Raw genomic sequence first — 12039 nt, 5'->3', positions numbered from 1 at the left:
CAGCAGGGGTGGGAGGGTGGGCTGGCAGGAGTTGAGTGAGACCTGGAGCCTGTAGGAGGGAATCCAGGTAGGGAGGGGAAGAGGCATGTCCAAGGAGAGGGAGAGAGAAGGACAAAGGAAGGGAGCAAGTCTGCGTGGCACCGCATGTCATAGCCAACGGAACCAAAGCCCAGAAAAGAAAAGTAACTTGCTTAGGGTCACACAGCGGGTTAGTGAGGGGAGCCAGGGATTTTCTTTCCCTGGTGTCTCCGCCTTTTTCACTCTAAGACTTGAGATTTCCAGGGGTGAGCATCAGGTGGTGGGTCTGGTCGCTGTCCCCACCCTCCTCCGCGGGCACTGAGGTTGGGGTCAGCCACGGTGTTCACGATGAACCGCGGACAGCATAGGGCGCTGCTCCCAAAGTCCAGCTTCCCTCCCCGAGCAAGTGAGCGGGACGCTAGCTGAGGGGGACAAGGAGGGAATAGGCTGTAGGGAGATCCAGTTTTGTCTCTGCTCGAAAATAGGGAATAGATGCACTTGGGAGACAAAGCAGCCTCAAGGAAATCCGTGTCGGAAGGAACGTGCCGCCCGGGATAGACCGGCTGGCGCTAGGGATCTGGGGGTGGCAGGGGCCCCCGTCCGGGGGAGCTGGACCCTGAAGCCCGGCGTCCCCTCTGGCTCCGTGGCCCGAGGTCCCCGCAAGAGTCCTGGGTTTCCAATCAATCAAAGGGCGCCCGCGGGCTCTCGAGGACGTCCGGGTCCCGGGTGCCGGGATGCCTCGCGTCCCCGCGATCCGCCGAGTCCCCGCGAACCCCCGCGTCCCCGCCGCCCGAGCCCACGACCCGGGCAGTAGGACCCAGGGGCGGGGAGAGCGCCGGAGAGGGAGGGGGCGGGCGCCCGGGCGCTTTGGGGGAGGTCTTTACGCTTTTTTTCTCTTGGCGCAGCCCGGGCGCCCTCCGGAAGCTTTTCCAACTTTCCAGAAGTTTCTCGGGACGGGCGGGAATAGTGGTGGTGGGGGCGCCATATATAGATCCAAGGGAGACCGGGAGCGGGTGGAGAGTAGATTCCGCTCGCGGCTCGAGAGGGAGACTCGTGTTCCCGCGCAGCGCGGCCCGGCCCGGCTCAGGTGAGGGCGGGTGTCCGCTGGGGTGCGTCGGGGGGGCGGCTGGGGCAGACCTCCCGGCGCCTTGGGGTGCCCAAGGGAGCGGAGGGAAGCCCCCCGCTGCAGGGTGCAGGAGCGAGCTAAATGGTGAACGGGGAGGGAGCCTGAGGGCCAAGGCAGAAATCAGAGCCGGGATGGGAAGCCAGGATCCCGACAAAGATGGAGGAGCCCCCAGAAGTTTGGGGGCATAATAGAGAAGAGACAGTAGGGCTGGGGGCCAGGCAGGAAATGGGGCCAGGGGTCGCGTCCAGCAGCCACAGGGAGGGCAGGCCAGCTTTGCATTCTAGGTGCTTCCAGATATGGGGTGGAGGCCCCAGGGGCCAGCGGTGGTGATGACCCAGCTCCCTCACAGGCTTGTTGGGGGGCATCTGAGCCTCGTGCTGAATGAAGGTGGGGGCTGGGTGGTATGAAATGAGATGGAGTAGTGTTTGCTTTTCCTGGAATATGGGGGTCTTGGCCCTTGAGGCTCCCTGGATTGGGAGGGGTCACCAGTGGTGACTGTGTTTCTGCTCATTGCTGTGCAGTGTGTCGGTGATAGCCGCTAAAACAGGGACTTGACCAGCACGGGTCTCCCTCCTAAAAAGGAAATGAGGGAGTTAGCTAGGTTACATCCTCCCCATGGGGGTGGGGTGGGAGGGGTGCTTACCAGAAGGTTCTGGTCACCCACCACCCTTACTCGGTTCACTGCCACCTGGTCCCTGGAGTAACTGCAGAGCTTAGACCACTTCCAGAGGCAGGGACATTCCTGGGGCAGCCGAAGAGGAGGATGAAGAATGAAAACATTTCCAGTCTGGCCCGGAGTTCCGGCCCCTCCTCTTCTCAGGCTTCCGGCTGGTCCCTCTGGGCTGCAGGGCCCCGAAGGAAGCCGGGAGAATTGGGAGCGGTGGTTCTTCTGAAGGTCTGGCTGGGGCCGCACCCTCTTGCCCTCAGTTCATCTGCCCGTTCCCCCTCCCCTCCTGAGACTCCTACCCCTGCTTTTGTCTGTGGACACAGGGATTCCCCGCAGAGATTTTTGCACTGGCTGTGTAAGAGGACACCACACACGGCCTTCCGGAGGGGCTCTGGGCGCTTCCTGAGAGCAGGGAGCCCGGTGCTAGGAAGCCTGACCGTTGTCCCTGTGGGGCCTGGGGTGGCTCCCTGCCCCTCCCTGGTTTCAGTTTCCCCTACTGGACAGTGAGGTAGACCACCTCCCAGGCTGCTCTAGTTCTGGGCCAGGACGTGCCCTCTGGGCCAGCCCCCGTGTAGATGGGGTGTCCTTTGGGTGCTGGGCCTTCCGGGCCCCTCATCCCCAACCCCCTCTCTCTGCACTGTCCTATCCTCCTCACGCTTGTGTTTTCTTTCAGAATGAAAAAGGCAGGCATTGACCTCCCTCTGAGGCAGTTTCAAGGTACTTTAGACCCCCTCAGTGTTTTGAGACCCTCTCTGGAGAGCCCCAGGATCTCTCCTCCCTCCCTCTGACTTACAAAAGCCCCAAATCCAGTCCCAGTTCAATCCAACGTGCTGTGGAGCCCAGCCCTCGGCTGTCTGACGGTATATTTTTCTTTGTGGGCCTGTAAATGGTCTAACCTTGGCCTGAGGGCTGGGCCGGGCTGTGGGAGGCCGGTCCGCTTGCAGACACTGGCCTTTCTGCTGCTGGGACGAACTGGGCAGCCCTTCTCCCCAGCCACGCAGCTCCCTTCAGAGCCCGGGGTGTGAATGTGAGACTGAGGCTCGGGGAGGCAAACCCATGGCACCCCCACCCCAAAACCTGAACCCGGGCCTCCTGCTTCTGGGGCTGGAAGCCCCCCTCTGCCGGCCGGCAGAGATAATTCAGCTCCCCGCGTGCCACGTCACCGGCGGCAGCAGCAGTGCAGCAGTGTGGCTGCCTCAGGAATCCCAAACTAGTCATTTGGAGCTTTCTTGAAAAGCCCCTCCCAGCCTGTTGAGGTTCTGAGTGGCTGGGGGTGGGGGCCCCAAGATGGTGTCTGCCGCGTGGCAGTTCTGGGAGCCAGGCCCTCTGACTGCTCCCAAGGGGATGCTGGTGACTCCGCAGGACTCTGAGCTCAGGCCTCAGCTATTTCTACTAGTTGGCTGACCACATGCCTCTTGTCCTAGCAAAAATAATGAGTGATGCCTTATTTTGCTCTCCTAAGTGTCCCTGTTTGCACAATAAATTACATGGTGCTGGCCTGATGGGGAAGGAGCCAAGGCTGGGAGGGATGTGGCCTGGGGCCTAGCCTAGTCTGGGCCTCAGTTCCCCTTCTCCCATCTGTATTTTGGGGCAAGACTCAGATTTCTTTTGTGGGTTTCAGTGGCCCTCTCTCTCCCCACCTCCCTCCCCAGGTGCTCTGTGCTCTTTTGCCCTGCGCTTTGGAAGTGGGAATTATCTGGGTTCACAGGATGGCTGCAATTCCCAAAAACCCGGTGCTCCCATAAGCAGGCTGAAGCCCCGAGAGTCTTCTGCCAGGATTAGGACCTGTCAGAGTAGTGAGATCCCAGCCTCGCTTTACCCTCACCAAGGTTCTTTCCCACCGTTTCCTTTGCCCTGCCAGCTCCTCACTCCATCCTGCTGCATGAAAGAGGGGAAATGACCCGAAGGAGAGGGGAGCAGGGAAGTGTTCCATGTGGGGAGACTGTCCTGATTAGAGGCCCCAGGGAGGGGTGGGGTCTTGTCCTAGGGGTCACTGCTAGTGTTGTGGTTTGGGGAGGGGGCCTGAGGGTCACCCTGAAGCCAGAGAGCAGAGGGCCTGTGTGGCAGCAGCTGTCAGAGGGGAGGGTGGAATGGAACCTGATGCGCCCTGTCTGGGCTTTCTAGGAGGCTGAACACAATGTGGCCCACCTCTGGGGGACAGGGGTGGGGGTGTTGCTGCTCTGGGGCTATGACTCACCCTCTCCCCCAGTATCCTGCCCTTGGTCTCAGGAAGCAACCCCCCGCCCCTCCAAAGGAGTTGGCCCCAGGAGCTTTTGTCCTGGGGATTTCCCATCTGCTCCAGGGGTTGTGGGCAGATGGGCAGGCCAAGTTCCTGCTAAGACAGCTGCCTCAGGCATGGAGCCCCAGTCCCTTGCAGCTTGGAAGGGAGTCTGGGCTCAAGAGAGGAGCGGAATCCCTGTGCCCCCACCCCTGCAACCGTCCCCCCCCCATACACACAGAGGCAGACACTCAAGGCCACCATTGGGACAGCAGAGTGGAGCATCTGGGCTCCCCACTTTAATGAGTGAACCAACCAGTGACTCATTAACATTCCAGGGCCGAATGAAAGGCATAGGGGGAGGGCAGGCCTACTTTTCTGGCCCACATGACATCTCTGGCCCAGGCACCTGGACTTGATGCAGACACTCAGCCCAGCTGCTGCCTTTTCCACTGGAAAGAGCCCCCAGGCTTGGGTGAGATCAGAGCTGACCTCTCTACAAACTGATGAGGACCCCAGGTCTGGCCAAGTGGCTGTGTTTTGTTTGATGTTCATTCAGGAATGGCTGAGGCCTACCTTGTGCTAGGCCCTGCTGGGCTTGGGGGAATACAATAGGAACCAGATGAGCTGGGTTTCCTGTCCTGGAGGTCACGGCCTAGTTAGGGACGGAAGTAGATATATGGTAAACACATGAGTAAGTGTAAGCATTGTAAGTCCCAGTCTAGAAATCAGGGTGGTCAGGTGGTGCTTGGCAGGACCCCTGCTTTGGATAGGAAGGTCAGGGAAGGCCTCTCAGAGGGTGGGCAGACTGAGAGCCCCCATCTGGGCTGCCCTGAGGCAGGTCTGGGCTCCCCAGAACTCTGGGCACTCTTGCTTTCATCTCCGGGGGACTTGGTGGCAGCAAGAAGGCTGGGGAGGAAGGCCTAGGGCTTCAGGGGCATTTTCTTTCTGCAGCCCTCACAGGTCCGCAGCGGTGCCTGCATCCCACCTCCCAGCCATGCGCTCTTTCTTGGTCATCAGCACCTTGGGCCTCCTGGCCATGGCCCTGGCGGCCGAGGTGAAGAAGCCGGCAGCAGCGGCAGCCCCTGGCACTGGGGAGAAGTTGAGCCCCAAGGCAGCCACGCTCGCCGAGTGCAGCACCGGCCTGGCCTTCAGCTTGTACCAGGCTATGGCCAAGGACCTGGCGCTGGAGAACATCCTGCTGTCACCTTTGGTGGTGGCCTCGTCGCTGGGCCTCGTGTGGCTGGGCGGCAAGGCGGCCACTGCGTCGCAGGCCAAGGCGGTGCTGAGCGCGGAGCAGCTGCGTGACGAGGAGGTGCACGCCGGCCTGGGCGAGCTGCTCCGCTCGCTCAGCAACTCCACGGCACGCAACGTAACCTGGAAGCTGGGCAGCCGGCTGTATGGGCCCAGCTCGGTGAGCTTCGCGGAGGACTTCGTGCGCAGCAGTAAGCAGCACTACAACTGCGACCACTCCAAGATTAACTTCCGAGACAAGCGCAGTGCCCTGCAGTCCATCAACGAGTGGGCGGCGCAGACCACTGACGGCAAGCTGCCCGAGGTCACCAAGGACGTGGAGCGCACCGACGGCGCCCTGCTGGTCAACGCCATGTTCTTCAAGCGTGAGTCTGGGAGGGGCCTGGGGAGCCAATGGCGGGTGGGACCTCATCCTCCCAGGACTGCCCCCCAACCTCCCCCCAAGGAGAGTGTGCTCAGCTCTTGACTCCTCAGTAATCCCCTTAACTGGCCACTAGGCGCAATAGGCAGACACTGTTATTAAACCCTTTTTACGTGCTAGAAACCAGATTGAGAGAGGGCAGGGATTCAAAGCCAGCAGAGGGACTCCAGAGCAGGCGCCTCTGCCACATTGCATCCGATCAAAGTGCTTGTTAAGTTCAGTTTGACTTTAGAGATGCGAAAACCTGAGAATGTCTGTCTTGCAATCAGTAAAATTCCGTAATCAGTTCTGCCCCAGTAGTAAGCTGGAGAAAAGCCCGATGCCTGTGATCAGGCCTGATCCTCAAAGCAAGCCGAGAGGGCAGGCGGTGCCACCTGCATGTCACAGGTGAAGCCACAGGCTCCATTTAAGGGGAGCAGAGCCAAGACCTGGCATCTGACTCGGAGTCAGAATTGGGCTGAAGGTTAGGACCGGGTTAGTGAGCATTTCTGAGTGCCGATGTTGGTAGTACTGCTCTGGTAGCTGGGAGGATGAGAGCGCCCCTCTTTTATAAAGGTAGGCAAGCCGAGTGGTCTCACAGCCCGCTGGTGCCGAGTCTGCATTTGAACACAGGTCTGTGTGACTAAGGGTGGGGGTCAGGGCCACTGTCACACACATTGTGTTTTGGCCACGGAGACAGGACTTGCAGACGAGAATAAACGGTGGTCTTGGGGCACTGCCTGCCCGGGGCACAGACCTCTCAATAGGTGGGGTGGAAACCCCAGCTCAGCATGTTTCCCAAAAGCCTGCCGGGTGCCAGGGCAGGATGTGGAGGTAGAAACAGGAGTGGCTGAGCTGAAGGCCCTCCTGAAGGAATTCCCTGTCCTGTGGGAGCAGCTAGGCTCTAACCAGAGGGAATCACATCCACGACAGCATGCCCTGGGGCCTCCCCCACCCTTCCCCCAAAGCAGGGAACCTGTACTGTGTGGACTGGGTGCTTAGGGAGGAGGTGGGCTGCAGCTGGGCCCCTGTAGCTGGAATAAATTCAGGGTACCTACATTTGGGTTTGGGCTGTGATTAGGTTGGGGCTGTGTCTCTCTGACCCCGCGTTCTGCCTCCCCTAGCACACTGGGACGAGAAGTTCCACCACAAGATGGTGGACAACCGTGGCTTCATGGTGACCCGTTCCTACACTGTGGGTGTCACAATGATGCACCGGACAGGTAGGTGCCTTCGGGGGCAGGGATTCCTGCAGGTCCATGGGGCCTGGCCCCCTCCCACCCCACAGCCTGCTCAGCGCTCTCTGTGCCCTTCTCCCAGGCCTCTACAACTACTACGATGATGAGAAGGAGAAGCTGCAAATCGTGGAGATGCCCCTGGCCCACAAGCTCTCCAGCCTCCTAGTCCTCATGCCCCACCACGTGGAGCCCCTCGAGCGCCTGGAGAAGCTACTGACCAAAGAACAGCTGAAGACCTGGATGGGGAAGATGCAGAAGAAGGCTGTGGCCATCTCCCTGCCCAAGGGTGTGGTGGAGGTGACCCATGACCTGCAGGTGAGAGGTGACCCTGCTAGGGGTGTGGAGGGAACTTGGGGCACCCATTCGCCACTGCAACAGGTCTGCCCTGAGCCCCCCCAGGTGTACAGTTCGGGGAGGCCGGGGGAGGTTGTGTGGGCCGTGCCCTTGGGCAGATGATGATAATGCCAGTGGCTAAATATAACTGAGCTCCTGCTGAATGCCAGGCATTCTTCTAAACAGTTTATATGTATTAAGCTGTTTTGATCCTCAGAACAGCTTTATTTAGTAGGACTGTAGTGAGGAAACTGAGGCCCAGAAAGGTTGTCATTTGTCCAACGTCACATAGCTGGTGACTCGGACATCCAGGCACCAGTGCCATGCCCTCGACTGTGCCATGCTGCTGCTGAGCCTCTAAAGTGGTCCCCGTTATAGACTGTTCAAGCCGCAGGACCGCCCTCCCTGCAGTGATAATCATGATGGCTTCCAGCTGTGGATGGGGCCCTTAGGACGGCCAGAAGCTTAGCACACAGGCCCAAGATTATTGCCTCCTCACGCCCACCCTGGATAGTGGGCAGAGGCTCTGAGAGAAGCAGTGACTTGCAGAGGTTACCCTGGCTGCTTAGTGTTGAAGCTGTGATGAGACCTCAAGGTGAAAACACATGGTGTCCCTTTTGTCTGTCGAGAGAGAGATTTTTTTTTGGGTACTCAAAGGAAATTTTCCCACTTCATTCTTGCCCTGGATACCACAAATGGTTCCTTGGCAGGGCTCTCACCCACAGAAGCGATTTAGACTTGCTACTGAGAGAGCTTGGCGAAGAAATGGGGCATTGGCATAGCCTCTTACCAGAGACTAGTGAGCTTGATCTGGTCTGTACAGAAAGTACTGGTGGTTTCCAGAAGGGAGCCATCATGCCTCCCTCCTGGGGAGGGAGCCCCTTCTTTGGCAATGGCCATTCTCTACCACGTCTCCCCTTCTTTTTCCTGTGTCTCTGTGGAACCCTTAGTGGGGACACTACTCACCAGTACGCAGAGTTGATTGAGTTAAGATTGCTTGTGCAAGGTCATCAGGACTGAAATAGGTGGATCTAGAATACCGGTCTCAAGACCCCTGGAGTCTCAGGATCCCTGAACTGCCTGTTTGGCCGTGCTGCAGAGGCAGAGGCTGTCCTGCGGATCCTGGGCCCTGGAGGCTGCTGCTCAGTCAATCGTCCTTGACTGTTGTCTCTTCTGCACTGAGCTGGGGACGCAGAGAGGAGCTGGACATGGGTCCTGTCCCTGGGGAGCTTCTAGCCAGGTGGGAAAGACAGATAGGAACAGACACTGTCAGACAGAGGGAGGGCCAGGGCCGTTGAGGCTCCAATCTGGTGGGGTAGGCAGACCTTCCTGGAAGTGTCTACAGAGCCCTAAAAGGGAAGTTTAGCTGTCCAGGATGCAGATTGTCACAGAGGCCGAGTCACACCCTGAGCGCAGGTTGTGGCTTGCTAAGAGATGAGGCCCGAGGCTGCAGTGCAGTCACAGTTCACAAATGGAAGAGTTTGTACCTGGCCTCTGAGGACTGTACAGAGCCAGGGAGAGGTGAGTGTGCATGAGTGCATGCTTTAACTTTTCATTATGAAACATTACACAAATATATGAAAAGTAGAGAGGCTGGTGTAATGAATCCTCATGTACTCAGCACCCAACTTCAGCCTTCATCAGCTCCTGGCCAAGAATGACTCATCTATATCCTACCATTCTTGAATCCATCAAATCCAGATTATTTTGAAGCACATCTCAGATACTAAATCATTATGGGAAAGCTTTAAGCCCCAGCGTGCTGTGAACATAGCTGTCCTTTAGATCAGTGTTTCTCAGGATTGAGCGTGGAGAAAACCAGGAAAACCACCTGGAGAGTTGGAGCCTAAGCTTCCCGCCCCCCACCCCCCAGCCCTGAGATCCTGGTTTGGTGGCCTGGGCTGGGGGCAGGGAGTGTGCCCCTCCTATCAGCTCCTGGCAGTGCTGCTGCTGCATGTCCACAAACCACACTTTGAGAAACACTGACTGTGCCAGGGATACAACACTTCTGACTTTTTTTCTGAGAAGCAGCAATTTGGATCTCTTGCAGGGCTGACATGAGAATTAAGAGAGTGATGCTTGGCAGTGCCCAGCATCGTGCATGGCCCATAGAAAGTGCCCGGGGGTTGGTCCTCTCCCGTCTGAGGAGTGGCCAGGGTAAGGGCCACGAGGCGGGAGGGTGAGCCTCCTTGGTCCCGGCCTCACCTGGCACTGCCTGATCCCACAGAAACACCTGGCTGAGCTGGGACTGACCGAGGCCATCGACAAGAACAAGGCAGACCTGTCACGCATGTCGGGCAAGAAGGACCTGTACCTGGCCAGTGTGTTCCATGCTACCGCCTTTGAGTGGGACACAGAGGGCAACCCCTTTGACCAGGACATCTACGGGCGTGAGGAGCTGCGCAGCCCCAAGCTGTTCTACGCCGACCACCCCTTCATCTTCCTCGTTCGAGACACCCAGAGCGGATCCCTGCTGTTCATTGGGCGCCTGGTCCGGCCTAAGGGCGACAAGATGCGGGACGAGTTGTAGGGCCCCAGGGTGGGCATGGGATGGCAGGAGGCAGCCTAAGGCTCCTGAGACACATGGGTGCTACGTGGGGGTGGGGGGTAGGGAGCTGAGGTACCAGCCTTGGACAATCCATGGGGTGGGGGTGGGGAGGCAGACCAGGGTTTCTGTGTGTCTGAGTGGGTCTTCCTCTGCTTGGACACGGGCCCCCAGGTTTCACGTGGCTGGGCCCAGAGACTCCACATCCTCTGGGACTTGGGCAGTAGCCATCGTGCCCTGGCCTCCAGTCCTGGGGTCAGGCCTGCTTCAGTCAGTGTTCCTATTTGAAGCCAGATATCCTTTTGCGAGACGAATCGAGCTGGGGGTAGCCCAGCCCTCCTGACACTACTACCACCTCAGTCTCCACCCCAGCTCTGCCCCAACCTTCCCCCGACTTCCCTCAACTATAAAACTAGGTGCTACACCCCTGGGACCAGGCACTTCCAGAATGTCCTGGCCTCTGAGGGGGATTGGAACACCCTCACAGGAGGGGTCCCAGGCGGACTCTGGTCAAGAATCATTGCATCAGGCATCGTGGGAGGAACTTCTAATTTCTTTTTTTCCTTTTGGATTTTTCAAAGGAGGGGAGGGAAGGGGGAAAATGAGCCTTTGTTGCTGTCAAACTGAGAACTCATTTATACCTTTTTTTGTTTTCCAATAAAACTTTTCCAATGAAATTTTGTTGGAGCATGGAAGAAGATTGGATGATCGGGAGAGTCCCATGTCACTCTTCCCAAGAGACGGGGTCTCATGCTCTTAAGTAAGGTTTGCTACTAACAGCCCCTATTAAGCCCTGAAGTGCTGGCAGATAATCCTGTGTGGTTTATTGACGTGGGAAGTTGTTTGGGCCGTCACCTTTTGGGGAGATTGTTGTCCCATTAGCTCTGGCAGCCCTGGAGCAGGCAGAGCAGCCCCTGCCCCCAGCTCATTGCCAGAGTCACAGGCGGTGGCTGCAGGACTGATGATGGTGCTGGACCTGCAGCCCCAGGTGTCCCGGTCCCACTGGGCAGATTAGTTTGCTAGGACTGCTGTGACAGTCCCGGGAACTCGTGGTGTCTTACAACAACAGAGATGTACTCTCTGACTGTCCTGGAGGCTACAAATCCAAAACCCAGCTGCCAGCTTGGCCACACCATCTCTGAGCGCTCTAGGGAAGAAGCTTCCTTGCCTTTCTAGCTCCTGGTGGCTCCTGCCAGTCCTTGGCGTTCAATGGCTTGTAGCTGCATCATTCCAGTCTCAACCTGAGTGGCCACATGGCCTTTTCCCCTGGGTGCCTCTGTCTCTGTCTTTTCTTAGAAGGATGCGACACCAGTCACATTGGATTAAGGGCCCAGCTATTCAGTATGACCTCATTTTAATTGTAGCTGCAATGACCCTATTTCCAAATAAGGTCATGTTCTGAGGTACGGGGGGGTTAGGACTTCAGCTTGTCTTGTTGGGGGACGCAGTTCAACCCATAACAGCCCCCAAGCCCTTTGTTTCAAGCTGACCTCATTGCCTAAACAGGCTCCGAGAGCGTGAACTCAGGTACATAATTACGGACTTTGGCCAGGGCTTGGGAAGAAAGGAGCTTGTGGGACTCCTTGCTCTCAGGCGGTCCAACATGTTGGGTTTGTAGCAGGAGAGGAGGGACCTGGCTTAGTCCCTTCCTCAGGCTGGCTGCTGCTCATGGCTGTCAGCACTCTTGATTCTATATCAGGGAGGGAGAAGGAGAGTGGGGTACACAGGACAGGAGACACAGGGTGGCAGATGATTGGAGGAAACTGCATTTAGGCTCCATCCCCGCAGCCTGCTAGCTGTGGGATGTTAAGCAGGCACCTCTGGCACCCCACTGCCATCTACTCTGCCCCAGGGGCTCTTGTTCCAGCTAGGGAGTCTCTACCTGGTCTGGCCACCCATCTGGGGCCCTCTAAGATGTGGATGTGGCTGCAGAAGGGCCAGCCAATACCTGTCCATTAGTACCACAATGGGGTTTTAATAAACTTTAGAGTCCCAGGTCTGTTCTGTAGCTCTAGACCAGATCTTGTCCCTCAAGGAGCTCCATCTAGAGATGGGGACTTTGGGACAGCAGCAACTTTGCTCGGTACTCACGGTGCTCTAGACACTTGGGTTTCTCTGTTCTGAGATGTGTCACGCTTGTCCCCCTGCCTCAGGACCTTTGCACTAACTGTTCTTTCTCCCTTGCAAGTGGTTCTCCCAGGTCTTTGCAGGGATGCTTTTTTGTCATCCGGGACTGGGTT

General features: G+C 57.7%; 1 protein-coding gene across 2 annotated transcripts; it reads left to right on the top strand.

Annotated features, from left to right (window-relative positions):
* The first annotated feature begins 900 nt into the window (after positions 1-900).
* On the top strand, positions 901-10476 carry SERPINH1 (serpin family H member 1). Of its 2 annotated transcripts, none has more exons than XM_077113546.1 (5): positions 901-1105; positions 4984-5648; positions 6808-6906; positions 7004-7236; positions 9482-10476. In XM_077113546.1, exons 2-5 carry the CDS (start codon positions 5027-5029, stop codon positions 9782-9784), a joined length of 1257 nt encoding a protein of 418 aa, XP_076969661.1. In that variant the 5' UTR covers positions 901-1105; positions 4984-5026; the 3' UTR covers positions 9785-10476. The 2 variants fall into 2 exon arrangements, with proteins under 2 accessions (XP_076969661.1, XP_076969662.1); XM_077113547.1 differs by lacking the exon at positions 901-1105 and adding an exon at positions 1178-2528.
* Positions 10477-12039: the final 1563 nt, after the last annotated feature.

The sequence above is a fragment of the Tamandua tetradactyla genome, chromosome 8 (assembly GCF_023851605.1).
Source record: "Tamandua tetradactyla isolate mTamTet1 chromosome 8, mTamTet1.pri, whole genome shotgun sequence".
Classification (NCBI taxonomy): domain Eukaryota; kingdom Metazoa; phylum Chordata; class Mammalia; order Pilosa; family Myrmecophagidae; genus Tamandua; species Tamandua tetradactyla.
This window is presented reverse-complemented; position numbering and strand designations above follow the sequence as displayed.